This window comes from Lagopus leucura, unplaced genomic scaffold, assembly GCF_019238085.1.
Source record: "Lagopus leucura isolate 7727_CA_CO unplaced genomic scaffold, USGS_WTPT01 Super-Scaffold_100022, whole genome shotgun sequence".
In the NCBI taxonomy this organism is placed as follows: domain Eukaryota; kingdom Metazoa; phylum Chordata; class Aves; order Galliformes; family Phasianidae; genus Lagopus; species Lagopus leucura.
In genome coordinates, this window is record NW_024962275.1 from 3,795,014 (window position 1) to 3,820,045 (window position 25,032).

Consider the following 25,032-nt stretch of genomic DNA (forward strand, 5'->3'; position numbering starts at 1 on the left):
AACACGGTAAAGAGGAGGCGGTAAGAACACAGCAGGGAGCAGACATTACTTATTGCACCGTGTGCCCAGTCCTGGAGCAGACATCTTTCATCAGTTTTCCAAAGACACTTTGCAGGGAGGGCTGTTTGGAGGCTGTGCTGTACTCAATAGATTATGCTGGTAATGATGTAACTCGCAACAAAACGAACGCATTCAGCTGTTCCACAAACTTCCCCATCTGCCTGCTCCACAGAGCGGCTCCTCCGTGTGCCTTGTGGAAGGATGCTCAGATGCTGTGGGTAGAAAACCCAATCCTCCAGCCCTGTCTCTGCAGGGGCGCCAAATCCTTGAAGGATTTACCCTGCCTTTTTTGCTTTCTCAGCTTTCCTTTAAGGGTTTAGGTGCACACATCTCAGGTGAGGATGCCAGCACAGAAATCTTAGCTGTACCTGGTTTTACATCCATTCATGGGGTGTTGAAGAAGCTGTATGATGGAAAGAAGAGAAGGAGGCATCCTTACAGCTCCTTAAGCTTTTTGTTCCTGTGCCTCAGGGTCTGCTTCTCAGAGGTGCAAACTGCGGTTCTGACCCTGTAACTGCCCATCTGGGTCAAGTTGCATAAACACAGCCTCAAAGGTGACTTCTGGATTGCTCTTACTCATACAGTGTCTATTCCTCTCTACAGGCAGGCTGTCCTGGGTTATTCTCCTCTTTCTCCAACCAGAACAGTTTCTTTCTATGGAAGAAAAGAAAAAAGTGATTGTCAGACCCCTTCCTTGGAAGCAAATTGCTTCTTTAGTGTAACTGTGGATCTGGAGAGCTGCCATGCAGCACTTAGGGTGTCAGGGGTAAGGAGCTGAACCTACACAGGTGAGGAGGGAAGGGCTGTACGGCTGAGGACCTCAGGTCATCCTTCAGGCTTTACCACCAGTGTTGTGGCACCTAGGAGTTGAAACTGCAAGTGCTATAGCTGGGAAGTCATCGTCCAGATGTGTGGAACTTGCCTCTAAATCATGTCTCAGACTTCTTACTTCTCCCTTCCTCTGTGTGTAACAACAGATGAACAGTGCTTATTCACCCCCAACCTGGTTATTTGGGTGTTCACAGACATGAAGAGCTCAGCATTCCGTATTTGTTTTAACCAAATAGTTTCCATTGTAAATAACTTCTCAGGATTAAATGAGGCACAACTGCTCCATTTCTCCAGCAAGCCACTTTGTTAGAGCTGCAGAACTAAAACTTTCTTTTCTTCTCATCTCTTTAAAGATTAAAATCAAGAGCTGATCTTTTTATTCTGTTTCGGGCAGCCTAGGCTAAAAACATTTATCCTTTCATAACACAAATGAGGCCCAGGGTTACAGCAGTCAGAGATTGAGAAGAGCTGCCTGTCTGCACCATACAGCTTCCTTGACACAAACAGCCCCTGGTTCTGCATTCACCTTTCCCACAGCTCCTGTATTTCAAATCTTTCATATGTCATAGCTGAGAAATCCCACTTTCAAAAGGCACGGGGTCAAATCTGCTGCTCTGTGTTGTCCTTATGGAAGTGAGACTTTTATTAAGTGCAAAGCCTTATGCTCAAAAGACCGTGTGCTTTACATGCCTCACCCTTCTCTTGTCCCTTCCAGCTCTTGGCACTCTGTGTCCCTCCCAAGAAGTCACTTCCTTAAAATACAGACGTTACAAACAAGTGCTTGATTTATTTATTTAGAATTTAAAAAAAGGAGCAGGATTACAATGCAGTATATAAAACATTCATCCGAGTTTGCTTCACGTTTACAAAATGTGCCATATACATAGCATCAATATTCACAGCAGCTTTGTCAGACCCTCTCGTGAACTAAATCTCCAAAGAAAAATCCAGAAACTGAAGATGAGAACTCATCTGTGCTTTTCATTTAGCTTGCACCGCGCAGTCTGCCAGCTACAACACTTACACTGCAGAACAGAATTTGAAGCAGCACGAAGAGATCCGTTAAATTAGCAGAGCAATTAAATTAAATCTTATGTGAACTGTTCTGTTTGGGTGGCTCTTGGGTTTTCCCCTTTGGGGGTTGGCTTATTATGCTTAGTGTTAAATAAGAGTGCTACAGGATTGGTGTGGCCCTGGAACTCTGGCTGTAGGCTCTCAGCAGCGCACGAGTCCTTCTGTGATGGAGGTACTCCAGATGAGATGCACACACTTGGAATGATTTAGCTGAAGCCTAAGACAGTGCAGGAAATTTGCAAACTCCCTTTGCTGCTCTGTAATGCACACAGATTGGATAGCAATGCAGTTAATGTTAGGATGGAGCCTTGTGTACCTGCTGTGTTGCAGCAATGGAAACAGCTCTGGCTAGTCATGTAGAGGCAGTTGTGACACTGCTGAGGTCCCTACGCAGGTGACAGAGCAGCAGGAGTTCTGGGTGTCTCAAATAAAGACAAATAAAAACTGAATCAGCAGTAGTAAAATACAGCTATGGAAAAAGAATATTCCTACTGACAGCAAGGGTCTGGAAACAACTCCAGTGTAAAGGATTAATGCACACTTTGTATGAGTTAGAACTGAGTATGGCAAAGGATTAGCACAGATTAAGTGACAGTGTGGATACAAGGCCCTCCTCCACTAGAAGTGAGAACAGCAGCTCTGCAGACACTGCTGTGCAGACGTGCTGACCTCCATGTAACTGTGAAAAGCCATCCTGGCCTGAGACTTCCAGGAGAATGCTGAACTCTGTCTTGTCAAGATTCCTCCATCTTCAATAGGCAGAGTAGGAATCTTGGTGCATAGAGCCAAGCTCACATCCTCCTTGTTTACCCACCCAGATGGGAAAAGCAGCTTTGCTAATCTCATGTAGCAGCAAAACAGTAAACTAGCAGGCATCCCACAGCTCTTGTTAAAGGATAAACCCTTTCCCTTGTCAGTGTACATTTAAAATGCAAGTGTAGCTTGTGCATTTACAGGCCTGATATAGAAAGCTTCAAAAGGGGGGTTGAGAAAAGCAGTCCTGATAACTACTTGGAGCATTTCACCTCTATTTACTGAGATCCCATCAACTTTTTCTTCCAGTTTAGAAACTTCTTATTAATCTCCCTTCTGCTGCGACCACCAGCACTTTGAGCCTAATTCTGCTATTGCCCTTGCTTCCAGCTGCATTGCTAAACCAGTGCACAGCAACAAACTGCGAGGCTTACTGTGGAGGGCACTGAACTGCTGCTGTCAGCACACTTACCATGTGACTGCCAGAAAAAATGATGACATTCTTCTCCTGGTTCTCTCTGATTTCCTATTCAGAGGTGGTTGCTGAGATGCCAGCAATTGTGCCTTCAAGTGCTGCCCACTGTTTTACAAACTGGATAAGCAATAGAGAAGGGCTTTGTATTTGAGAAGTTACACTTGTGAAAACAAGCCTCCTGTAAACGCTAGTTTACTTCCCCACCCCAAAGCTAAATTAATTAACAAGGCAGTGATGAGCTGCACTGTCACTGATTCCAGAGCAGGAGATGGAGTTTGGAGAACCAAGTGTCATCATCACCCCAAACTTTCACCTTACTACAAACAATGGCATTTAACATCAAGGCAAAACAACTGTCCAAAACCAGTCCAAAGCTGTTCTGTCCATCTCTTCAACAGCCTGGATTTCTTCTCTCCAGGATAAGAGCGATGAACTCTCGTAATTGCCATGAGAAGCACATCGTGGTTTCTCAGACCAGACTGAGCCTTAATGCAGAACTGCTCTGTCAGGTACCAGTTTGGGAAGGCAGCTCTGTTCACAGCAAAAACAGTGCAAGGACCCAGCAGCAGGTGTTTGTACCTCCTTCATCCGCTGCCCTTCTCTGTACATGGGGTGAAAGCAAAGGCTTTGATAAGGGAAAACACAAGGGATGATGCACTAGGGTGCAGCTCTGCAGGCTGCTACAGTACTTTACCAGGAATGGGACTAAACCTCCCATTTCTAGGCCTGCAAGCCACGTATCCAAGACAGACAAAAGGTTTCTTGAAGTTTCAGCTCGTAGCTGGGCAGAAAAACCCAGTAAGATCAACATCTGAGGTTAAATGCTACTGGTCTGAGGCTACACTACTCAATCTACACTAGTTAAAAACACATTCAGGGACCAATGACTGTTTAAAAAATAAATCACAATACCCCTTTACCTGTTGTGAATGGGTCAGGGTGAGAAGTGAAAACTTTGTGCTAAAGGATCTCCACTGGCATGCAGACAAAGCTGACATCGTTGGCTTTAAAATTCCGTTCTCCCAGCAGTCATAAATCAGGTTAAATAAAGTGGCAATGGTATAGTGAGTATCTACTGCCTTGAAAGACAAGGAAAATAAACATTAATGCTGGAACATTAGTGCTAGGTGTACTAGCTTCTACATGTCTAAAGCATTAAAACTCCAGGGAAATTCAGAACTGCTTGAAGTAAAACCAGGTTTTCATCTGATGACAGCACAGTGAACCTTGCAGTCAGCCAACCAACACTTCAGCAGAGCAGGGCATTAATCTAATATCAGAGTTCTTACGTGCAGCTCTGGAAAGCTCTCTCATCTCTGTCATCAGGTGAATTTCTGAGTGAGGATATTTATTCACTGAGAGAAGTGGTCAGGACTGCCCAAGTGAAGTCTTGAAGCTTCTACTTCATGTGCTTTCCCTGTCACCACCTTCTGTTCACATCAGAAATAAACGTTGCGCTCCCCACGCCCCACAGACACTGGGAAGGAGAACATCAGTGCTGTCTCAGGTAGATTCTGCCTCAGACTGCACACAAATTGGGCAGCAAGGTTTGACTTTGCTGTAGGAGATGCTGCCACGATCTGCCTTTTCTTTGCAGCCACCCCAAAGTCATTTCAATGTTCAACGCGCAGCAATAAAAAACTAAACATTTCTTTAATACAGTCATGGTATCACTTCCAAGGATATTTACAAACGAGACTAATTATGTTACAGATGAATGTGCTTCCGTTGCTCTAGTCTACTATCTCAGTATTATTCATTCAAAGCACTGTCATGCTTAATGCACGAACACCAAATAGTGAGGACAGCCGACTTGTTTTAATGTTAGCTGCGAAACATTTGCTCCTGCTAGAGGTTAAGGAACAAGAAGAAAATATGCATAGTCATTAAATGAAGGAAACTAAGCACCAATCCACACATGCACTGCTGGAGACTGACACTGTCACAAACAGAGCAGCACAGCTGAGTGTCCCAATTCATATTCTGAGGAATGTAAATACATGAACTTTGTATTATTTGACACCGTGATTTTTGAACAAGACAACTGTACCATGTAACCACATGTATTTCAGAGGTATCGTTCCTCTAGCACTGCATAGGAAGCTGAAAAGGATTCTCCTGCTCCTTGTGTGAACTAGATGCAAAAGACAGACTTCTTTCTGAAAGCAGAACGGATTTCTGGGCTCAGCCATGCTACATCACTGCCTTGTCTATGAATCTCTTGATGAGAAAGTCAGGGTTATACAAGAGCAGCTTCACCAGGCTCCAAGAGCAGCTGTGGAAACTTTACCTGGAGTACATTGGCCATGTTGGGGTTTTTGTTTTGCTTTAGCTGCATTATTATGAAAAGAGAAGCTGTCAGCTGGGAGTGATTACTTACATCAGATTTCTGTGAAACCAAGTCTGTATGAGGGGACTCAATTCATTTGAAATTAAGGTAACTTGGCAGTGGTTTTGGTACTGACTTGCACTGGAAAAGAGGATTCTTGTTGGTAAAGGGTTAAATGGAGTGAGAAGTACACACATTGGGAAGTAGTCAGAACTTCTTTTAGAAAGTTGGGCAGGAGACCTGAGATTGGGAATTTTATATATATTAGTGTTTAATTGCTAATAGTTTAAAATCTATTACGTTAAAAACTCTTCTTACTGATCTGTATTTGATCCAAGCAACAGTTTACTCTTCTAACTGCAACACTGTTATGACAGCTCAAAGGCAGTCATTCTTCAAGACTTTGGGTGGAACTAATACATCAGCCCATTTCTTTCCTATGGCTGCAACTGAGCCTGGCTTTGCTCTTCAAGAAATTAGAACCACAAAATGTTTTGTTCGTTTAATATTCTGCAGGAAGTGCCCCTATTGTGGGGGGGAAAGGCAAACAAGCACTACAAGTTAAAGCCTGCTCTACCCACCAAGGCTATTCAAGAGGCAGCTCCGCTGTTCCCTCCCAGCTTTTGGGAAATCACACAGTTGTCCTGCAGAGAGGACAGTTCACTCTGTGTGCTTAAGACTTCAGTTTCTTTTCGGTGAAAGGAAGCATGTCCAGCTGCTGACACATCAATGGGGTGCTTAATGAGCTCACTCTTCCAGATGTACTTCTGCTGCTGGAGCATGGAATGGCCTCTGGACACAGGGAGTTTCTAGAACATCCAGCGTTCTATTTACAGGGTCATGGACAGAGTCCTCCCCCTCCAGTAAAGTTTGTATTCCTGCACTTGATATCATTCTAGATTGTGAAGGGAGCTTATGCAGTAGAGAAAATAGTTTCAGTCTTTACACAGCTCTTGTCTAGAACACAGGAGAGTCGCAGAACGTGCAGGGTCCTTGCAATAACCTCTTGATCCACTCAGGATCTGCAAATAAGAAAACACTCTTTAGAACTGGAGATGCAGATGAACAGAAATGGTGCTGACATGGACAAACTAAACAGCAATCCTGAAAGTCTGCATACATTCACCATGCAGGATTAACTGAGAGTGCAGGGAGTCCAACTCCATTTCTGACTTGAAATTCCAAGTAATGACAGCTTAAATCTCATTTCAGCAGGCGACAAAACTAAGGTGAAACAGTCGATGCTTCATCATTACATACTCAGCTAAGCAGTCTCAGATGGGAAAAAGTCACATAACTCAAACAGGCAACAAAAATTGAAGAATCACAATGCCAGAATTTAACATCCTTGGTTTTTAAATGAAATTACATGCACTGCTTGCAGTCTGTAATTCCTTCTTCTTTGTCCTCCTCCAACGTGGAGGTAATGAAGGTTACAGCCTCTCTCTATAGAGGTTTCAGTTCTGTAGTTGATCTTAGTGATGACAGGAATTCTCACACCTTATAGAGGAAAAGTATCAACAGAATTTGGGGCCTAAGCCAGCAGGATGCTCATTTTTTCTTAGCTTGTGCTGCATCAATACAACTTGCACTGAATGTCAGGGACATCCCACATCTGCAGAACTGTGTGTTAATTCATTTCTTTAGCTTGAATATAACCTAACTGTTGTAGCACCCTACTGTAGTTTACATGTTTACCAGCTGTCATAAAATACAATACTAACAAGTTAATTTCCATAGTAGCTATTTTGTAATTAACATCTACCAATAAAGCATGCCAAAACCAGGACAGCACGCAGTGCATACTAGTACCTTCATACAGCTGCCTGAAAGAGAAAAGTCAGTGAAATTAATTCAGGTTTTTATGCAAATAAGATGTAAAAATACACAGTCCTGCCCTTTTGGGCCACAGGAATGGTTTACCTTCTGGGGTTGGATGCCGTGCAATGCTGTCGTGAAGCAAACACCTCCTGTACACCAAACTCTGACAGGACTGGTAGGTTAGAAAGCACCTGAGAAAGGACAAGTTGCTTTCAATCCCAAAGCTTGGGGTTTGGTAACCTGCTCACACACCCTGCCCACAGGCTGGCTGGGTTCTGCTCCCAACAGACCTCGCCTCCTGAGGTAAGGGCAGCGTGAGCCACATCAAACACAAGAACTGACAGTTCATTCATTCAAGTAAGTGAAACTTCACAAGCACACATAGTTAAAAAGCCCAAAACCCAGCTTTCTAGCAAAAAAAAGTTCATTAGTGGCCCAAGAACTCTAGTGGACAGTAGAAGAGGCAAAATGTCCCACAGCCACTGCACAGGGGAAAAACCACAGTGTCTCCAACCAAAAGCAGTGACAATTTAGCCAAAATAGCTCTTACATCTGCTAAGAAAAATGTATGTGGGAAAGGCTTTTCTGAAGTGAGACTGCTGCCATGCTAAGGCTCCAGGGACCAACAGCATCCTGATGCGTTGATGTGGAAATATTTCCTTTTCTAGATATTCCAGAATATGTCTGACTTCTCAGCATGGCTGCTGCCTATCATTTTTCACTTTGTTTTCAGTGCTGAAGTAGCTAGAATTCTTTTACATGCTGTTCCAAAGGATGACATGTGCTTCATTTCTCATCCTCCCCCTGCTTTCTCCCTGTCCCATCCCTCCCCGTGCTTGAAGAAAAGAGTTAAATGATCAAAAGCATTTTATTTTGAAAACAGTATACTGATAAAAGATCCAAGTCCAAACTACAGTGTTTTCTCTAACTACAGTGTTCTTCTCTTTCAGGGATGAGGACACATAAGAGCCAGCAAAAACAAAAAAAAAGCAATTAATTGCAGTATGGCAACACACTTCATGACTTTGTACTCCAGAACTACAAAGAATTAGATGTTAGCTATTGAAACACATTTAATTTATGTAGGGGAGGAAGGGGAAAGGCAAAAACTCTAAGGACAGATTACCTGAGCCAAATATGTCCATTGGAGCAGACTGCCTGTTTGCGATCAGTGAATGGCAGGATCTCCTTACACAAGCTGCAGTGCTCTGGAAAAGTCTGTTTGTTCATTTTCTTTAAGATATGCCCAATCAGCACCTGGGAATACACAGCAGTCAGCATCGTTTATAGCAAGACAGCTGCCTACTGAAAGGTAGAGGAGTCTCTCAGGATATAGTGATTTTAGAGCATGATACAGGATGCAAAGACCTATCCACTTCACTGAAGCACATCCAGAAGCAGAAACATAAGGCTGTCAAAGAGACGTTAATTTATTCTTGCTTTATCAGGATCTCCTAGATTAATCTGTCCTGTACTAAAGGGGTACAGAAAGCAACAGTGTTAGGTTAATTATAAATGTAAACACCACTGGAAAAGTTGATGTTGTAGCACTTTAGAAGATCTTAGTGTTACAGTGACGTTTTTATGTGTATCACAGTGAATGTGCTAAAAAAAAAACCAAAAACAAACCAAAACACCTATCCAGCACCTAGTGGGATGTATGTGTTCAGCAGTCATCACAGAGGATACACAACGTTTACACTAGAACATCTACATGATCAGATTTGTCATTTCAATGTCAAGTTTGTAAACCACATCCCAAGAACCTTTAAAATGTGACAGCAAACCAAATAGATGAAATAGAATTTGGAAGCCAGCTTTTAATCACTGTAAGAAGTAGAATCTTAAGCCTTCAACTGATAGTAACTGGGTCCTGGAAAAGCACAGCAGTTCTGCCAGAATGCTTTTCCAGTGAACTACTGAAGAGCCCACGGTGTGCCCTGCTTGCTTGCAGAGAACACTACACTGCATCAGCAACAGAAACTGTGCTTGTTTGTACTTCTGGATGCAGTGTAAAGATTGGTTTTTACAGCTCAAGTGGTTTGAGAATTTAGGTACAGAAAAGCATTGTTCTCTGCTTGTACAAAGAGGCATAGACAAATGTGAGACAATCCTGTCATCCAGTCTTAAGAGCAGGGAGGCTGAGAGCAGCATTCCCACTGAAGCTTCCTTGTCTGAAGGAAACCTCACTGCCCAGTGCAGGGTTCACTGATCACTGATTTCCTGCCAGAGAAATGCAGGCCTGCAACTCTTACATCTGCAACTGCAGATGTAACATTCTAGAGGATACAGCCCCTAGGTTTAGTTTTAGAGATGCTAAATTAAGTGAACTTAGCCACGAAAACATTCTTCTCAATCAGCAACCTTCTACCAACAGCTGTGGAATAACTGAGCCTCTCCCATGTTCTGCCAAAACTGTGTTTACACGTGTTTATTCTTTATTGTACCTGATCCAGATTTCAACATCTGTACTTCCATTCCCTCTTGTTCCACAATTTCAAGGAAGCACAACTTAAGATGTATGCACTGTAGGAGCTGTCTAGTGAGGATTACATGATTACAGCTCTCTTTCCTACGCAAGCTGTGTTCTCGTTTAAGGCTGTGGAAGGGGGTGAAAGAACTTGTAACACCAAATCCCCAGAGCATAGAGGTGCACTTACTCGTGCTGTTCTGTCATCATATCCATCATCGGACATTAAGAAATCACAGACTCCTCTGGTGGGAATACTGGTGTTTTCTGTAATCCATGTGTGTAGATAAACTTCTCCCAACACCCGTTTCATGTGTTCTCGTGTCAAGTGCATTTCTACTGCCTCAATTTGTGCCTGTATTTCAAGAAGCTTTTCTTCCATTGGCTCACGGCCTCCTATGTCACTCGACTGAGGAAGAGAATCATCTGCAGTGTCATCTATGTCCATACCTTTGCCTGTGTCACATAGGCTCTGCTTGCTGGCTTGTTTAGAAGTTCCTTCCTCTTGATCGTCTTCAGTGCTGCCCATTCCAGGGGAATCAGATATCAGTATTTTTGCATCCTCGTGGGAAGGTTTCCACATCACCTCTGAGGGAGCTTTCTGCATTGACTGGTATAAAATCCTCAGGAGAAACAGCTTAAACCGCCAGAAATAAGTAGAACCACAGCTCTCAATCTTTTTATCCAGTGCTTCCTGTAAAAATTGAGGAATATGCTTATCCTTCAAGATTTTCCAGCGCACAAGATCTGTCAAGTCCACTTGCCGGAAAAGGTTCTGTACAGAAGATTCCAAGAGCTGTGCAGCTGCCTCCTCAAAAGTCTTAAGGGTAACAAACTGAACTTGGTAGTTTTTGTTAACAGGGTGAAGGCCGTTAGTCATGCCCTCGGTCGTAATAACTGCTAAGTATGCACCGCAGGGGCTAACAGCTATTCCGTGAGTCCTTACAGAGCCAAACACTTCTGAGAGCTTAATCAGCTGGTGCTCAAACTTTAAAGCAACATCTGTAAAGATAGGAATCAGCTGCCTTACCTTTCCATCGTTGGAGCACGTATACACTGTGCCGTTCTGTTTGTCCGCCGTCATAGATACAATTGGCAAAGAATGTAGCCCTGTCACGTGGGAATTATGGACATTCAGACCTGCCTTGGATATCAACAGAAGACACCAAAACACGTAAGCTCCTCTTGCAGCCACCACTAAGCTACAACTACATTTCTGGTAGGGATGGTAAAGAGGAATACATTTGATACTATGCACTGGCAACTGGTCCATTTCTTGCCATAAGACTACGGGCTGCCTGAGCGTAAAGTAGCCTTTGACTGCTTTCAGATTGACGGGAAGGATTTTAACTGGTCCAAAAGCACTGCCTACAATAAGTCCACTCATCTTTCGGTTGTTATGTTCATATTCCCACCAAGACAGGACACTCGGAGAACTTATTCCGGACTCTATGGTATTGCAAGAAGTAATTGATTCCTTACCCAAAAACGGAAGCTGAAATTGCCAAACCGCAATGTTACTGTTTTCAAAGAGCACTGCTAAGAGCACGCTGCCAACATCCCGACATTCGTTGTTGTGTTTAACCTGCTGAGTGGTACAGATACCCGACCACTCCATGCGTACTGGGGTCTGCATGCTGTGCCGCCGCTGAAATTCAGAGAAGTCTTCTAATTCTCCCCTGGGAGTGTCAGCCTTCATCAGTCTGTAATTGGCTTCATACAAACGTTCCCCATAGATTTCCGTCAGGTCCACCAGCTGCACCCACTGCAGCCTGTTGAGGTTTGCGTGGATGGTCAATCGATTGTCCATGGTTAAAGCTGCAAGCAGGCACCTTCCGTTGGCATCGCAGCCCAGTGGTGACCAGCTGGAATACTTGAATCCTCGCATCGGTGGCAGCGACTTTCCCTCTGGATTGAACACACGATCCAGCATAAAAGTCTGACTAACAGTTGGATCCATGGAATTGGCAAACTTCTCTTTGCATTCCGCTACCTCCTTTTTTGGGCCAACCTGAAAGATGACGAAAAAAAACATAAGGTTTTTTTTAGAATGTTATTTGAAGAAGGCTTTTTTGGAGTTAATAACTGTAGAAGCATTTGAGTTGGAAGGGATCTTTAAAGGCCAATCTGGTCCAACTGCCTGCAATGAATAGGGACACATACAGCTCAGTCAGGTGCACAGAGCGTGGTCCAGCCTGAGCCATCTGAAACAGAGCATTTCTATCACAACCTGTGCTACAGCGCTCAAGTTATTTGATGTCAATCTTGGTGACTGAAGCTTCTCCGTTGGCCAAAATTTGTATAAGTTCTGACTTAGAAGCACTAAAGTTACAAGAGACTGCAAAGATCACATCCAACCATCAGTGTTCCCTCTGAGCTGCGTCCTTCCAGGACTTCAGGTTTCTGAATCTTTGTTTGCTGAACCAAAGAATGTTTTCATACAACAGCTCTGCAAGCTGTCCAGAGGGGGATTCCAAACAACACTGAGAGTGGAGTAAAATGAAATATGAGGTGCTTTACATAATCTCAAGTGTTGATTTGGAAATATAACATTAATGATCAGTGACACTGACTGATTACTGAGATGCTCAGCCGGGGCTGAGTGCTGTGTGGGTGAGGAACGTAAGAGAAACGTGGAAATCTTTCCGCTCCAACAGCAACACGAGCAGCATTTCCACTCAGAATTACACTCGCAGCTCTCAGTGTCGGCGCTGAACCGATTCTTGGAGCGGCAGTTCGTCCTCGGAGCCGTTCCGTACCACGTCCCCGTACGGCTCTCGGAGCCTCGCAGCCGCTCACCTTCAGCAGGCAGGCGGCGCCGGGCGCGGGCACGGCCGTGCGATGGATGACCATCTCCTGCCCGCCGCCGTGCACGTCGCTGAGCTGCTCCAGCACGGCGATGCTGCGGGCGGTGCTCACCGACACCCGGTGATCCTCCGACCAGGCCAGCGGCTCCAACCCGCTGACCCCGTGCTGCAGCCGCACCGCCGGTTCTCTCCTCACCGCCGTCAATCGGAACCCCGCGCTGGCCGCCGCGGTCGCCGCCGCTTCCTCCACCAGCGAATCGAGTCCCAGAGGCGGCTCCTCCTCCCCCGCCACCGGCGCTGACGGGCCGCCCCCGCTCTCCGCCGTCGCCGCCATCTTACCGCCGCCTCGCGGCCGGCCCGCCCGCACCGCGCATGCGCCGCCGCCGCCGAAGGCCCCGCGTTGTGCGGCTGCCCCGGCGCTGCCTGAGCGCGGTTACCTCGGCGCCATGGAGGAGGACGGGCCGCTGCTCCTCAACCTCGGGCGGGTGGGTGCCTTCTCCTCCCTGAGGGGGGTCGCTTGGGAAAGGAACCGCGGGGCGCGTGGGGGCGGCAAAGCGCGGGCCTGAGGGGGCTTCTCCGAGCGCTCTGATTTCCCGCGGGGACGCCGAGCTGCGAGCGTCGTGAGTCGCGGCGGGTGGAAAGACGGGGGTTTGTTGGGTTGGGTGAGCGAGGATGGCGCTGCTGGTGGCGCGTCAGCCTCCACAAAGCGGGAAGGGGGGGAGGCCGAGGGGGCTGAGAGGGTGACTCCCTGTGGGGGGAACGCTGAGGGTAACGCGGGGGCCGGGTGTGAGACCTGCGGAGCTGGGCGAGCGGCTGGGATTCGGTCGCTGTGAAAAGCTTGGACAGCCGAGAGTCTGAGCTGAGAAGTTCTTTAATGCCAAACGACGTGAAGAGGAGAGTGGAGAAGACGAACAGGGCTTGAGAACGGTGCGGTTCACAGGAGGACAGGGAGAAGTAGGGAAGAGAGAGGAACGGGCGAAGCGAGGCAGTGTGGGGACGTTGCCTCGCTGGGGAGTTCTGCAGGTGTGTCAAATATTCATTGAGAAAGGGCTGAGGAATACGAAAGAGCTTTAGGGACAAAGGAAGCGAAATTAGTTTCCTTCCTCGCTGTTTCTGGAGGGAAGAATCTTTCTTCAGATTGGAAGGTAAGGAAAAGAATCCAATTGTAAAGGGAAAAGAGCTCAGAAATCTTGGAAGCTGGCAGGAGCACGGGTTGGAGTGAAGGATGGGGTTCTTCTTCCTAAGAGAAATAAAGAATTCCTATGAGCTTGTTTTGATGATGTGAGGACGTTTGCAGAGCTTTTGAGAGTGATTTTTTTGTAGCTAAACAGTTCCTAGTTTATTTATGACTATATATTAAAAATCTACCTTTGTTTCTTTAATTAAGGTGCAGAGGATTTAAAAAAGAAGGGATCAATTTTGGGGCTAATATTTCTGTTGTTCACTGTGAGATATGGTACCATTTACTCAGTCCTCCTTCATTAATGCATTCTTGCTGTCTGGTTTGTTTGCTAACATCAAAGCAGCGTAATGCTCTGAAAAGAAAGCTCCAGTCGTCACCACATGGAAACCCACCTCTGAAACGTAAATCTAAGCCATCAGTAAACAACTTCAAGAAATGTGCTGCAGAGACTGGCACCAGGGAAAAGGGAAGCTCATCACGAAGATCTCTTCCTAAGAAGCAACTGACTGCCAACCAAAATGAAAGCCAGAAAAGCAAACTTTTCATTAAGACATCCAGCCTGTTTAAAAACAACCCTGATATCCCAGAAATTCACAGGTATCTTACAAATTTCAGTGCTTGAGATTCAGTCTTCAATTCTAGCCCTTGCTTTGGCAAAGCAATTGCTTGGCATTTGGTGCCTTTGCTTTCTACATGAAATGCTCATGTGTAATTGTTTACTGTATGCTTTGCTTTGTTTTCCCTAACTCAGAAAAGCAGTGCAGCAGGTGCAAGAAAATGTTTTCACTACAGACTCCTTCAGCCAGTTGGACCTCCATCCACACCTGGTGAGTGCTGTGAGGGCTTTGTGCCTTAGAACATGCTATTTAAGGGAGGGTGACTTTTGAAAGATGAGAGATGTGCTTATATTCACGGCGACTTGGACAGACTCAACAGTGCTTTGATTGTGTTGCAGTCTCTTAGCTCAGTGTGCTGACCAGTATCCTGACATATCCCTGCACACAGTGACTCAGCACCCTTTGCTGTTTCTATCTGTAATGTGGAAACCACTGAAAACTGAGAATTTCAGTATTTTGACAAATCTGGTATTTCATGTTGCACCAGCAGTGATGTAATTCTGATGAACTAGTAGAAGTATTTTGAGGATGTTGAAACTTTTCCATTTGGTTGTCCTGGGCTAGCAGAGAAGGTGTTTTCTGTTTTTTGCTTTGTCTTGTGCTACAGAAGTAACAAAAAAGACAGTTTGACAAGAAAACCTGTTTACTCCTGTTCATTCTCTCTCTAGATAGCCACAATAACTACAGTTCTGAAGATATGTAGTATGACCAGGTAAGCAAATACCATGTCAAAACTTCACGTTTCACTGGCTCTTAAAGCCAATCGTGTGTGATTGTTTCATTACATATAATTGGTTTGTGAAGGCAGCAGCAACTGTTAAGCTGACCCACTCCATGGGGTTTGTTTCTTTCACATATTAGTACAGTAAATGACTTCTAAGTTACGTAGCAATTCATTGTCATGGGTAGAGGTGAAACCTTGGAATCCTAGCTCCTAATTTGGTACTCAAATCATAAAATCATCTTTTTTTGTGATTTATCATACCTAACTTGTATCTGTAGACTTTCCTCAAAAGCCACCTTCACTGGTGTAGCTGTACAGCAGAGATGAACATGCAGAATTAAGAGTAAGCAGTTTTGAAACAGCTGTTGTATGTTATAACCTTAGGTTTCTATGCTCTCTTGCATTCTGTATTTCCTGACCTGCTTTGTTTGTTACACAGTGTTCAGAAGCAAACAATTCCTGTGCTCCTGCAAGGCAAAGATGCTCTGGTGAGATCTCAGACTGGTTCAGGTCAGTGCTTAATTGCCAGTTTCCATTCCTAGGCCATTTTAAGTTAGATCTGAAAAAAAGAACCAAAACATCATGTTTCTGGTACAGCTTATGAGAGTGACAGGCTCAGAACCCTGGGGTGGGAAATGCTGTGGCACAGACAGATGCTGTGCAAACTTCTGTAATGACACAGTGCCCAGTGGTGGGACTGAATGGTGCTGTGCAGCTGCCAGCTATTGCACATGGGCCAGTTCCAAGGCTTGTGCTGGGGATGCCAGTCCAGGATGCCAGTGGAGCTAAGCAGCACGCTCTCATCAAATAAACTTGTGTGCTTACTCTACAGTTAACTGTCTTGATGTCACATTTTCTTGAGTGGAAGTATTTATTTAGATGGATTTATTCTGCTTTCTCTCCTTTTTAATTTAACCCGAGTGTATGATCTACCAGTCTTTCTTCCTGGAAACATTCTACTTAATTAAGACTTTTCCAAGTTCTGACCTCAGTTTAAGAATAGTGGGGTGAATTATTTTATTTTCTGGAGTACCACAATTTCCTTTTTTAATTTTATTTCTTGAATACCCTTCCAATTTTCTTCCTTTTATGAAGGTAAAACTCTCGCCTATGGAATTCCACTTGTACAGTCTTTGCAAGGAATGAAATCCAAAATACAGGTAGGTGCAACAGAGTATGTTTGGTTTTGATACTAAGATTAATAAAAAATTCTGTCATCTTGAAGTCATCAGTGCCTATTATTGTTACAAAGATTAAGCAGTCTCACTTTTTTTCATTCGTGGTTGTGGCTTATGTGATTGTCCTGTACTGTTGAGGTACAGATGATGTAAGAAAAATGTAGTTGTTCTCATATATAAAATGTTGCACGTTTGCTTTCACATCCTGCAACAGCTAAATGGGCTATATGGTAAAGCTGGAAGCAGGTGGATTGCAGGAGAGACAACAACATTCAAGGGAAGGCTGGATGTTGTGTTGAGGGACATGGTTTAGTGGGAGCTATTGGGAATAGGTGAATGGTTGAACTGGATGATCTTTTAGGTTTTTTCCAACCTTGGTGATTCTATGATTCTATGAACTGTTTGGAATCTTGGAAAACTGAAAACAAAGGTTACTGCCATGTCCATTGAAATAATAGGCTTCTAATTTTCAACATCAAGTGAGATTTGTTATTTGCTTTGGATCATCTGGTTGGGCAGAGAATGCTGCTGCCTTCATTTATGCATTGTGTTTTGTGGAAAGCCTTCAACCCGTAACAAAGTTGGGGTGATGCTTTTCCAGCCCTTGGAGTAAATGGGTACAGTGGAATAAATTCCAGTATGTGGAATAAAACGTGGGGTCTGACTGTAGGTGGGTGTCAGAGCAAAGAAGAGGTGGCAGTGAGGTATTGATATTTGAAAAAGTGGTGGTTTTTTTAGAGCTTCTTTAAAAGGGGAGGGGAATACCTCAAAGCATGGTGTGCAGGTTTGTACTAAAACCCATGAGAATTTGCTTTGTCAGCTATTAGTGCTAATAGTGGAAATGTCACATGTATGAGCACTGCATTCTTCTTAGCAGTCTTCTCTGTTTGCAGCGAAGTGATGGGCCTTATGCACTGGTGTTAGTCCCTACAAGAGAGGTGGGTGACCCTTTTCCTTTCAGTCTTGCTGAGTGTTTGAACGTAGGGCAGATGTGGATCCACGGGAGCCTAAAAAACCTTAAGAAACATTTGTCCTTTTGCCCTCACAGAAAGAAACACTGGATGTGTGTTGGCATTTTGCTTGCTGCCATACTGAAATAAGTCATAAGAAATGTCTAAGTTTTTCCATGCAGTGAGATATCAGTTAGCAAGACTGGAGGAACACTCTAATTCAGTGCATGGGAGGGAAAAGCTTGCTTAACTCATGCAGGGGTTGTAAGTAAAGCTATTGAAATTAGCTTTGCAAGTGCATAGGTTTATGCAAACACATCATTTTTAAAGCCTCTCTTTCAAATGTGTGAATGCTGAAGATGAGGCTATCAACAGTTGGTTTCTCCACTGAACTGTTTGATGTATATGATTTGCAAGTGCCAAGGCAATTTCAGAGTAAGGTATCAACCTTTTTTTTGTGTGTGTGTGTGTGTGAAATAATAACAACTTCAGTGTGGAGAAATGATTACAGGCATCCAGTTTGGGTCACAATATTTCATACAACCTGCAGTGCAATATTTCATCTCAGTTCCATGAGAAGATAAGGATCTGAAGCTGTTTTGTTTTTAAATTTTTACTGCAGTAAGCTCTCTGCCTTGCTAGGATGCTCCACGAATACTAAGCATGTAGGAAGCTGCTCATGAGTTTGTTTAAAGAGCTTCCATTAAATGCACTGACGCAGATAACTTGTAATTGCAGTTGTGTCATTTTTACTTGCTATTGAAGGCAATGGCCTTTCTGGAGAGCTTGACAAAGAGTGTGTAATGTGTGTAGTCAGAGCATTTAAAAAAACTTCTCTCTCACCACTAAGCCCTTTTCACTTGTGTTCCATGAGTGAGTCAGAGTGGCACCACTGCCATTCTCAGTCTTCCTCATTGCCGTGGCACAGATGTCTGTTGGGCAGTACATGAAACCCGACAGTGAATTGTTTCTTAAACCAAATTTTTTGGTGACTTGCAAGCTTTGTGCGTACCATCTGTGTTGTGCTTACTGGGATATGAAGAGGTACTGATATCCAGTGGTGTGATCAGTCCGTGGTCAGGGGAGGGAATAATGTGGCCCTTCCTGACTGCTGGAAGACAACTTGTTTTAACCTCTGGGCTCTGCATTTCCTTTTTGTAGCGATTTTCTTCCAGAAGTTGCAGAGCTTTCCTTTTTGCTCCTCCAGTGGAGCAAAATCTTCTGTGCCTCCAACTTATTTTCTCCCTGGGGCGTTCACAGAGGCCAGCAGAAGTCTGTATAGTCCTCAGAGCTGCCTTCTGGACCTGAACAAATAGGGAGGTTTTTGAACAGTTGCAAATACAATAGAAGAATTATTCAAGGTAATAAAATAATAGACAACTTCTTTAAAAAATAAAATAAAATAAATCAAGGATGTTGTTAGGATTCTGAAAATCTATGAAACTGAATTATTTTACAGATTTTTTTTTTTTGAGCCTAGAAGGGGCTTAATGTCCACAAGCAGGCTTTCTCAGAACTCACTTTCTCATGTTGATTTCCTTAGCTTGCACTCCAGACTTTTGATACAATACAGAAGCTACTCAAGGTAAGAATGCAGTTCCCCGTTGTTTTCTCGTTTGGTTGTGTTGTGTGGTTTTCTTTATCCTTTGATCATCTTGGTGATGCTTACAATGACATGTACCATTTTACTGAAACTTGTAGACTGATGTGTTTCGGAAGGGAAGCAGAAGTTGTTTTGCCAGTTGAAAAGCTGGAGGAGTCAGAAGGCTTTTCGAAGTTGTTTAATGGTGATGTGCTCTTTTTACTGAGGCAGAGGTCTTATAGGGGGGTTAGAAGGTACCTAACTGGTTTATCTGATCCATATTCTCACTCCATCTTTTGGTTTTCCTTGAAATAATTATGGACTTTCCACATCTTTTTTTAATGCTGGAATTAATATTTGTTTGTATCATGGTGAGGTTTAAAGTACTTCAGTCTTTCACAGTAGTTACAAATTATGATGAGCAGTCTCTTGGTGTGGAATTTGCACCTTTTAATACTGGCCAGTAGCATTCTTTCATGATCTCAAGAGATTGAAGATGATCTGCAGAGATGAAGTCTGATTGCTGCCCTTTTCCCCTCTAATTTTTTGCTTGATTACATACATGTCATCACTATCAATTGCCATTGTGACCCAAACCAAAAGATTGAGATCATGGTCTGACTGGACAACTGGAGAGTGTAATTTCTTGGGTGATCACTGAGGGAGGAAACAGACGGTTGATCTCTTTTTGGCACTCTAACTTTGCCAGCTGCAGAGATGACATTGTATGGATCTTGCTTAGACATCTTTCTTATTTTAAACCTTATAAAGAAGTGCTTTTTGTTAAAAACTATTTTGTTGGAGTATTTTTGGCAAGCAGTGACCCATGCAAACTGAAACTTACTTCCCAGTCACGCATTTGTGCAGTCCTTCCAAGCTGTGCTGTGTCTGTCCCGCATTTCTTCTCAAGCGAGGCAATGGCAGTCCTGTGCTTTGATTATCTCCCCTGTAAATATTGGGCAGTGTTGGATGTGATGAAGAGCTGGGCCTCATTGAAGTAAAAGGCAAAAACTCCTGCTAGTATCAATGAGACTGACGTTTTATGTGCAGGCATGGTGACTGTGTGCCTGTAGGGCTGTGTACATACCAATAAACTTCATAGGTCTTGTGTCTTTCTTAAGTCTTTCTTGGCCACAGGAGGATATTGCTTAAAGGCAAGATGAAGAAATAGCAGCATAGTTTGTCTTTGAACATTTAGACTTCATGGGGAGAAGGAAAAGAAATATTATTATGTGAGTGGAAGTGGTGCAAAGATGATTTCATTTCTATCTTCCTAGGCAATGTGGGGAGTAAGTTACATGCCTAGAACTAGAGGTGCCATTGATATTTAGCTGTGGGTGAGATAGAGCATGTAGATTGGGTCTGTTAGATCAAATCAGGAACGCTCTGCTGCCAGCCCTGTCTTTTCTTTTTGCCAAGAAGAATAATTTTTTGGTTAGGCTCTGTTTCTTAATAAAGAAGAACCTATGTTGTTCTTGGTTTTCCTTTCTGTAGCCATTTACCTGGATTGTGCCTGGAGTGCTTATGGGGGGAGAAAAGAGAAAATCAGAAAAAGCCAGGTAGGAAGCCAACTTCTTAAATTGCGTTTTGGATTCTTCTGCTCTACAGCCATTTTATCTGTTACTCTTCTTCGGAGTGCTTTTCTTACTGAGCAAGGGAGTTGTGAGTTTGGATCTAGCTGTGATCCCCTTGGATCTTACGTAGGTAGGTTGGCTGGATCAGCAGGAAGCATTCACTTTCCTCAGTTGGATCTATTTCTAAAGTGTTGATGAGCCTTCTGAGAAGATGATCTCTCTTGTCAGTATTTTTTCTCTTCCGACAAACACTTATATTTGCTTACCACCAAGTGCTGCCTGTTGTATTTGTTACGGGGGAAATTGGTTTCTGGAGAAGAGATTTCCTGGTGTTAAAAACCTTTCTTTTCCCTTTGCAAAAATTGAACTGTAAGCCAGTAATCCAGAATGGAGTTTTCATTTGTCTATGTATAAGCATACACAAAAAGAAGTTTACTCTTGACAGTAAAAAGTACTCGATTTGAAAGAAAACCTGGCTTGCGTGCTGTAATATTACTGATATTTCTTTCCACCTTGTCTGTATCACTGAGTGTGCTGCTATGAATATCAGTGATGATTAAAGGTGAAAGTTGGCAAGGAATTCCAGCTTTCATCAGTAAGAAAGTACTGTTCTGTTCATCTTACTGTGGCAGTGATTTTTCCTCTGTAGGTTCAGTTCCTCATTCCAGGTTCCTATTCCAGAGTTTCTGGTGATCAGTGTGTTGGGTTTTTTCTTTTTCTTAATCAGATTACGGAAGGGGATAAATATCCTTATTTCGACTCCTGGTCGCCTGGTTGATCACATCAAGTCCACAGAATGTATTCATTTCCGTCGCACTCAGTGGCTGATCGTTGATGAGGCAGACAGGTAAACTTGCAGGTGTTTGGGTACAGAAAAGAATGAAAATACCCCCTGCATCCACATGGATAATGCATTTAAAAAAGTAACGAAACCGTTCGTACTCAGGGCCTCAGTCAAGCAGCAAATGCCTGAGATTAGGAAGAAATGTCCCAGTTGGACAGATTATTCTACAGTCATTCAACTACAGAGGTTCTCTCAGTGTCTTCTGACATCTTCTTTGGGCAAAACCCAAAGACAAGACATACAGCTAGATGGGCAAAAGATCTGATCAGCTCTAACACTTCTGCTATTTTTAATTGGATTATGTAGGCTTCAGACTTTTTTTTTCCTCATTCCTTCCTTACGGCGTGTTTTTTCATTTCTGTTCCTTTTGTAGGATCCTGGACCTGGGCTTTGAGAAGGATGTAACTGTGATACTTAATGCTTTAAATGCTGAGAGGGAAACGCGTCAGAACGTCCTGCTCTCAGCCACACTCACTGAAGGTAGGTTACAGACAGGTGGTCAGCAATGTTAGCTGAAAAATTCACAGGGAACTGCAAAATAAGAGACTTAAATTACATTGTTGAAACTTACTAAATTATAGCCCAATAAGAAGCCCTTTGCTGAAGTGGAATAATACCTATTGATGATATGGGGTTTATGACACTTTTTTGTTACTGGAGTTTCTGTCAGTGTGTTTATGTATATGTCGCACATGTTCCAGAGCCATGAACCTGGGAAGTGCTGTTTTTTAATGATATTTCTTTCCTTACATGTGAGTTAAGGCAAAAAAAGGACAGGGCAGGGCTGTTGCTGTGTTGTTTGTTCTAATCTTACAGTCAGCTGGGTGGAATTGAGCCATGCCTAGTGACTCTTATGCTCTTGGTAAATGCAGAGTAACACAGTTGGCTGGAGTAGGGTCCTATGAGACTTTTGTGGAGTCCACAGCAAGTATGCTTGGCTGAGACCTGAAAGGTCTTAAGTCTGTGCAAGCGTTCTCTCAGTGTTTGAGGCATTACACATTAATTCCTTGCCCTTCACTGTTTTTCACTGGAATTGCATTGTTGTATGATCACCTTCCAGATTGAGCCTCATGTATTTTTCATTTCCTGTGCTGTAGGAGTAACACGGCTGGCTGATATCAGTTTGAATGATCCCATCAGAATTTCCATAGCAGATGAAGTCCGAAAGAGTCTTAAACCAGCATTACGAAGAGAGAAAGAAGCCAACGGTTCCTCAAACTGTATGGAGCAGGAAAACTTTGCTGTTCCAGAGAAGCTTAAGCAATATTTCATGATGGTCCCCAGCAAATTGAGGCTTGTCACGTTAGCAGCTTTTATCCTGGAGAAATGCATGGTGAGACTCTTGTTTGCATTTATGTTAAGTAGCCTTTTGCTCATTTCACCTCTCACATCTCTTAGTCTGTCAAAGTTAGTGTGGATTATGTATAAAGCTTTGAACTTAAGGCTTTCATGCTGATTGAGTAATTTCTTCAGTGGCTTAGCCTTTGGCTTCAGACTCTTCAATGTATCCATTCCTGGGTAATTGTATCTACAGAAGTGGAAGTCAGGTAGGTAAATGTGCTCTTGGAGTTGGGAGAGGCCTGCAGGAAATGGTTAAATGCAATTTTCTTATTTTCTTACAGTATGCAAAGCAACAGAAGATGATCATCTTTTTCTCCAGTTGTGAACAAGTAGAATTCCACTATGAGCTCCTTGTTAATGTCCTTTCAGGAGAGCTAGAGTCTGAACAGCCTAAACGTTCACCTGTCTCTGTGCAATTACAGTTTCTACGACTGCATGGCAACATGGAACAGGAAGTAAGTATTATCAGAATGGCTGGATACACAGTTTTGTTCCTTATTCACTGTGATTTATTTTGTGGTTATTTTTGGGAGGAGGGCAGAAGAGAGGATGTAGAATCATTTCACCTCTAGGGGCCTCACTCTTCCATCTGCTAATGAGAATAAGGATATTGTCCTGCTTCTAAAAAGTACTTTGGTAGCTATATCCAAAAAGCACAGCTGAAGAGGAAGGAGGTACTATTTCAGCAGGCTGAGGCAGCCGTTCAGTATTCCCAGTGGGCATGCTTAAAGCATTTATGTATCCATGCTGCTTTTTCATGCAGCCAAAAAAGACTTTTGATGCCAGAGGCAAACTTCATCCAAGCCCCAAAATGTTACTACATGATAAGTTGACCCCCATTAGATGTGGATGGAGCAGTTTGGCACTGATTTTAAAGAACAGTGTCTTGACAGGCTGCTCTTTTCACTGGGCTGGAATAATAGCAAGATAATGATGATTACCCCAAAATAAATGGGTTTTAGCAGGGTGTGCCTGGATGATGAATTTGGAGTTTGCTGCAGGGAGCTGAGAGGCCAGGAGAAGAGCACCAAATAAGCTGTCACTGCAGTGTTTTTCTCAATAACTAAGAGAGCTCCCTTGAAACTTCAGCCCCTGATCTTGCCCTTAGCCTGTGATAGAGAGAGCTGCTGCTCCGCTCTGAGCTGCACAACAGAGATGGTAAATGAATAGAGCTTTTCTGATGAAGCAAGAGGTGAAGAGCCATTGTTTTTCTCACTCATTCCCATCCTGTGGAGACCAGAAACATGTGCTTTGCTGTCCCTGCATTCTGGCCTTTCCTCAACCTGCCTGTCTGAGCGAGTGAGCAGGCCTGGTCTGGCCCAACTCTACCCTGACCAGCTGTTAAGGCAACAGAACACCACTAAGTAGCTGGCACCAGGGGAAGGGTTTTGCCTTTTTAGTACCCAGTGTGTAATTAGTGCTTGATGTCTTCAAATTAAGAGCATTAATGGAGCTAAATTGTGGATCCCATATGGTACTGCTGAGCACGGCTGCTGTCATTGTCAACAAGATACAGCGTGCTCTCTTCTTTAATTTTTGTCAGCAGAGGGTTCAGCGTGTCAGCAAGGCCCAAGTTTCCCTTCTTTCCTAGAGCAATGAGTCTAGCTGGGATTCAAGTGTGTAAAGCTGTTTTTATAGCATCAATGTAGCAGGTTGTTCACTTAGCCTCTAACTCGGGGAGAAAAGCTTGGAACATGGAGAGTGAGGATATTTTGGAAGAAAGAGGAAAGTGGCTCAGGAAGGAGGTGGGAATGATATATTGGAAGCCAGGGACAGGACAAGAGTAAATGGAGTAAGATGAAAGAAGTGTGAGTGTAATGCTGTTTCTTACAGCTGGGGCGGGCAGGAGCAGCTGAATGGGTGTTACTCACAAATGTGAAGACCAGATGCTGTTGAGGCCTTCAGTTACTGGTCGTCAGAGGTTGACTAATGTGACAGCAAATACATCTGTGATGTCACGTGGGACTGCTGGCAGGGCAGTGTGGTGTCTGGGGCTGTGGGCAGCCTTACTTTGGAGACTGACCTCAGTTTAGAAGTGGAGTAGCAGGAACCGTGTTGGTACAGACTAGAGGTGGGGACACAGCTGTGGAGTTGAGGCTGGGGTCCCATCCCAGTGTCATCAGTCCTGGTTTTCAGGAGCCTGTGGAGTGGCCCTTAGAAGTGCAAGGGCCCTCCTCATTGCTGGGGCCACGGGAGGGCGCCCAGGGAGCTCTACGGATGCTGCCTCAAAGCCTGGGAGCCCACTTCCTCCTTTCTCCTGCACAGGAGATTCTGACCAAGGTCTCCTTTCCCTCGTCCTGTTGCTTTGGAAACTTATCCTATGGTTCTCGTGTGCAGCTGAGCATCTTTGGGACTTAATAATTTGATTTGCTCCATTGTGCCTTCCGGGCCACGCATCTGTACCATTACTTTGTCATTT

General features: G+C 43.9%; 2 protein-coding genes across 8 annotated transcripts in view; one reads left to right on the top strand and one right to left on the bottom strand.

Moving 5' to 3' along the window:
- Positions 1-844: 844 nt before the first annotated feature.
- GTF3C4 (general transcription factor IIIC subunit 4) lies at positions 845-12,900 on the bottom strand. Of its 5 annotated transcripts, none has more exons than XR_006180507.1 (6): positions 12,613-12,716; positions 10,004-11,824; positions 8,470-8,600; positions 7,446-7,534; positions 6,104-6,544; positions 845-4,272 (listed from the first exon to the last, which is right to left on the bottom strand). XR_006180507.1 is itself a non-coding variant. In XM_042879036.1 (5 exons), the coding sequence occupies exons 1-5, from the start codon at positions 12,664-12,666 to the stop codon at positions 6,480-6,482; spliced, it is 2,160 nt and encodes a 719-aa protein (XP_042734970.1). In that variant the 5' UTR covers positions 12,667-12,900; the 3' UTR covers positions 845-6,479. The 5 variants fall into 5 exon arrangements, 1 of the variants encoding a protein (XP_042734970.1); XR_006180506.1 differs by having other exon boundaries at positions 5,574-6,544; XR_006180505.1 differs by having other exon boundaries at positions 845-3,310; positions 4,114-6,544.
- Positions 12,901-13,019: 119 nt separating this feature from the next.
- DDX31 (DEAD-box helicase 31) overlaps positions 13,020-25,032 on the top strand; it is a 42,577-nt gene continuing 30,564 nt past the window's right edge. For 2 of the 3 annotated variants that reach the window (XR_006180508.1, XM_042879038.1), the window contains exons 1-13: positions 13,020-13,105; positions 14,144-14,400; positions 14,555-14,630; positions 15,089-15,132; positions 15,584-15,654; positions 16,240-16,304; positions 17,216-17,260; positions 18,816-18,857; positions 20,349-20,413; positions 21,156-21,275; positions 21,646-21,752; positions 22,370-22,605; positions 22,895-23,068. Coding sequence is in view for 2 of the 3 variants with exons in the window: in XM_042879038.1 (XP_042734972.1) it covers positions 13,067-13,105; positions 14,144-14,400; positions 14,555-14,630; positions 15,089-15,132; positions 15,584-15,654; positions 16,240-16,304; positions 17,216-17,260; positions 18,816-18,857; positions 20,349-20,413; positions 21,156-21,275; positions 21,646-21,752; positions 22,370-22,605; positions 22,895-23,068 (1,341 nt within the window). In the remaining variant the exon portion in view is untranslated. The remainder of the gene's footprint in view (positions 13,106-14,143; positions 14,401-14,554; positions 14,631-15,088; positions 15,133-15,583; positions 15,655-16,239; positions 16,305-17,215; positions 17,261-18,815; positions 18,858-20,348; positions 20,414-21,155; positions 21,276-21,645; positions 21,753-22,369; positions 22,606-22,894; positions 23,069-25,032) is intronic. The other variant, XM_042879037.1, reaches the window with a different exon arrangement.

What these genes read in the sequence shown, in the direction of transcription:
- GTF3C4 (XM_042879036.1), bottom strand. Translation starts at nt 12,666, where the DNA reads ATGGTCATCCATCGCACGGCCGTGCCCGCGCCCGGCGCCGCCTGCCTG. An exon ending in GCGCCGCCTGCCTGCTGAAG is followed by an intron (nt 11,825 to 12,612) that starts GTGAGCGGCTGC and finishes GTCATCTTTCAG; the next exon opens with GTTGGCCCAAAAAAGGAGGT. An exon ending in ATGATGACAGAACAGCACGA is followed by an intron (nt 8,601 to 10,003) that starts GTAAGTGCACCT and finishes GTGTATTCCCAG; the next exon opens with GTGCTGATTGGGCATATCTT.